Below are 1,702 nucleotides of genomic sequence, written 5' to 3'. Positions count from 1 at the left end.
CTCTCCCCTTGTTATTCCTCTTATCATTATTATTGGTAGCAGTAGTGGTTTGTATTATACCTTAGTTACTGAACTGCTCTTATCTCAACCCATGGTAGTTATATTCCTCCGATTCTCCTCCCCATTCCTCCGGGAGCAGGGGGAGGAAGAAGAGGGGGGGCGTGAGCAAGCGGCTGCGTGGTTCTGGGTTGCCGGCTGGGCTTGAACCATGACAAAGGCACCCAAATTTACCTCCCTCAAAACTGTTTTAGCTTGGTAAGAGACCTGCAAACTTTATAGTTTGGGATGGGCATTTTTTTTGTTTTGTTCTGAGGAATTCCAGCCTATGATATGCAGAAGCTAAATGGAGGGTATCCCCAAATCAGGGTTTCCAGCTGAAGCAGAAAGGCCAGCTAGGACCTGCTGTCCTACACCAGAGGAAGAGGGAGGTGACCTGAGGTTGACAGAGGATGGTGGGGAAGTAGTAAAAAACTACTTACCACCGTAGAGTCAATTTTTGGTCCTCCATCATCAGCCACCACCGTCAAGGTGTAGAAATCCCCTTTCTCTCGATCCACGAGGCCTTTGACTGTGATCACACCCTGCCAAGGATGAACAGCAATTGTGTCAGCCACCAACACTGAAGTTCATGGTGGACAACCAAGGAAAGAGGGCCCATGCTGTAGCTACTTACAGTGATCCCATTGATTTTGAAGAGGGAGAGCGCCTGGGCATTGGTGTTGGGGTCAAACTTGTAGGTGATCTGGTTGAGGTTGTCAATAGAGCGGGCATGGACCTGCAGCACCTCAGAGCCTAGGGGGATGTTCTCCATGATCACAGCCTCGTAGCTACTGTTAGAGAACTGCACAGCCTCATCCAGCTCATTCAGCAGGCTGACGTACACGCTGCAGAAGCCCTGGTTGTAGGGGGGTGCTTGGTCTGTGGCAGACACATTCATCAGGTAGCTGGTTTTGGTCTCGTAGTCCAGGTACTCAATCGTTGTGATGAGACCAGTGCTCTCATCAATCTCAAACTTTCCTTCTGCCCCTGACAGGATTCTGTAGTTCACCAGACCGCCGTTCCCTGGGACAGAGCAGGAACCATGGCGCCAGGTGGATCAAACATCCTGAAGAGGTGGGCACCACTGACACCGACCCCAATCATGGAGCAGAGCCCATCCCATGTTAGGATTTCAACCCAGCCAAGCCAGGATCCATGAAATGGTTGATTCCACCACTTCCCCACCAAGTGGGGTATCTCTCACCCCCAGCTTCCTACCTGTGTCTCGGTCGGTGGCCCGGACCACTGCCACCGAAGTCCCTATCCCTGCTGTCTCCCGCAGCCCCAGGCGATTGTACTGCCGCTGGGTGAACACCGGCACTTCATCATTGACATCTTCCACATAGATGATCACCTGTGAAACCCCCCAGTGAAACCATGGGTGAGCAAGGAAGGCTTGTGAACCTTTGCCAACCCATGGCACTCACCTGCTGCACAGCAGAATCATTATCTCTAGTACGAACACCATGTAATGGAGAGTGAACACACAGTTTAACGCCATAGATTTAATCAAGCCCTGTGGTTAGGAGTGGTTCAGTACTTCCCTGGCTGGAGGGAGATACAGTCTGTATATTAATTTCAGTGTGCTTTAGGATCTCCTGCTCATAACCTTGCAGTTAAAGACTCTGCAATGTAGAAATGATGGTAACTTGGTGGGAAATTT

General features: G+C 50.5%; 1 protein-coding gene across 1 annotated transcript in view; it reads right to left on the bottom strand.

Moving 5' to 3' along the window:
* The window catches only part of CDH23 (cadherin-related 23), a gene marked incomplete at its 5' end in the record, with an annotated part of 131,001 nt that overhangs the window by 8,771 nt on the left and 120,528 nt on the right, over nucleotides 1-1,702 (bottom strand). Inside the window, 3 exons of the mRNA XM_010012102.1 lie at nucleotides 480-581; nucleotides 674-1,062; nucleotides 1,258-1,393. Of these exons, the coding sequence (XP_010010404.1) occupies nucleotides 480-581; nucleotides 674-1,062; nucleotides 1,258-1,393 (627 nt within the window). The remainder of the gene's footprint in view (nucleotides 1-479; nucleotides 582-673; nucleotides 1,063-1,257; nucleotides 1,394-1,702) is intronic.

This window comes from Nestor notabilis, unplaced genomic scaffold (genome assembly GCF_000696875.1).
Source record: "Nestor notabilis isolate BGI_N333 unplaced genomic scaffold, ASM69687v1 scaffold9453, whole genome shotgun sequence".
NCBI lineage: Eukaryota > Metazoa > Chordata > Aves > Psittaciformes > Psittacidae > Nestor > Nestor notabilis.
Note: the sequence above shows the minus strand (reverse complement) of the source record. Positions and strands in the feature narration are given on the sequence as shown.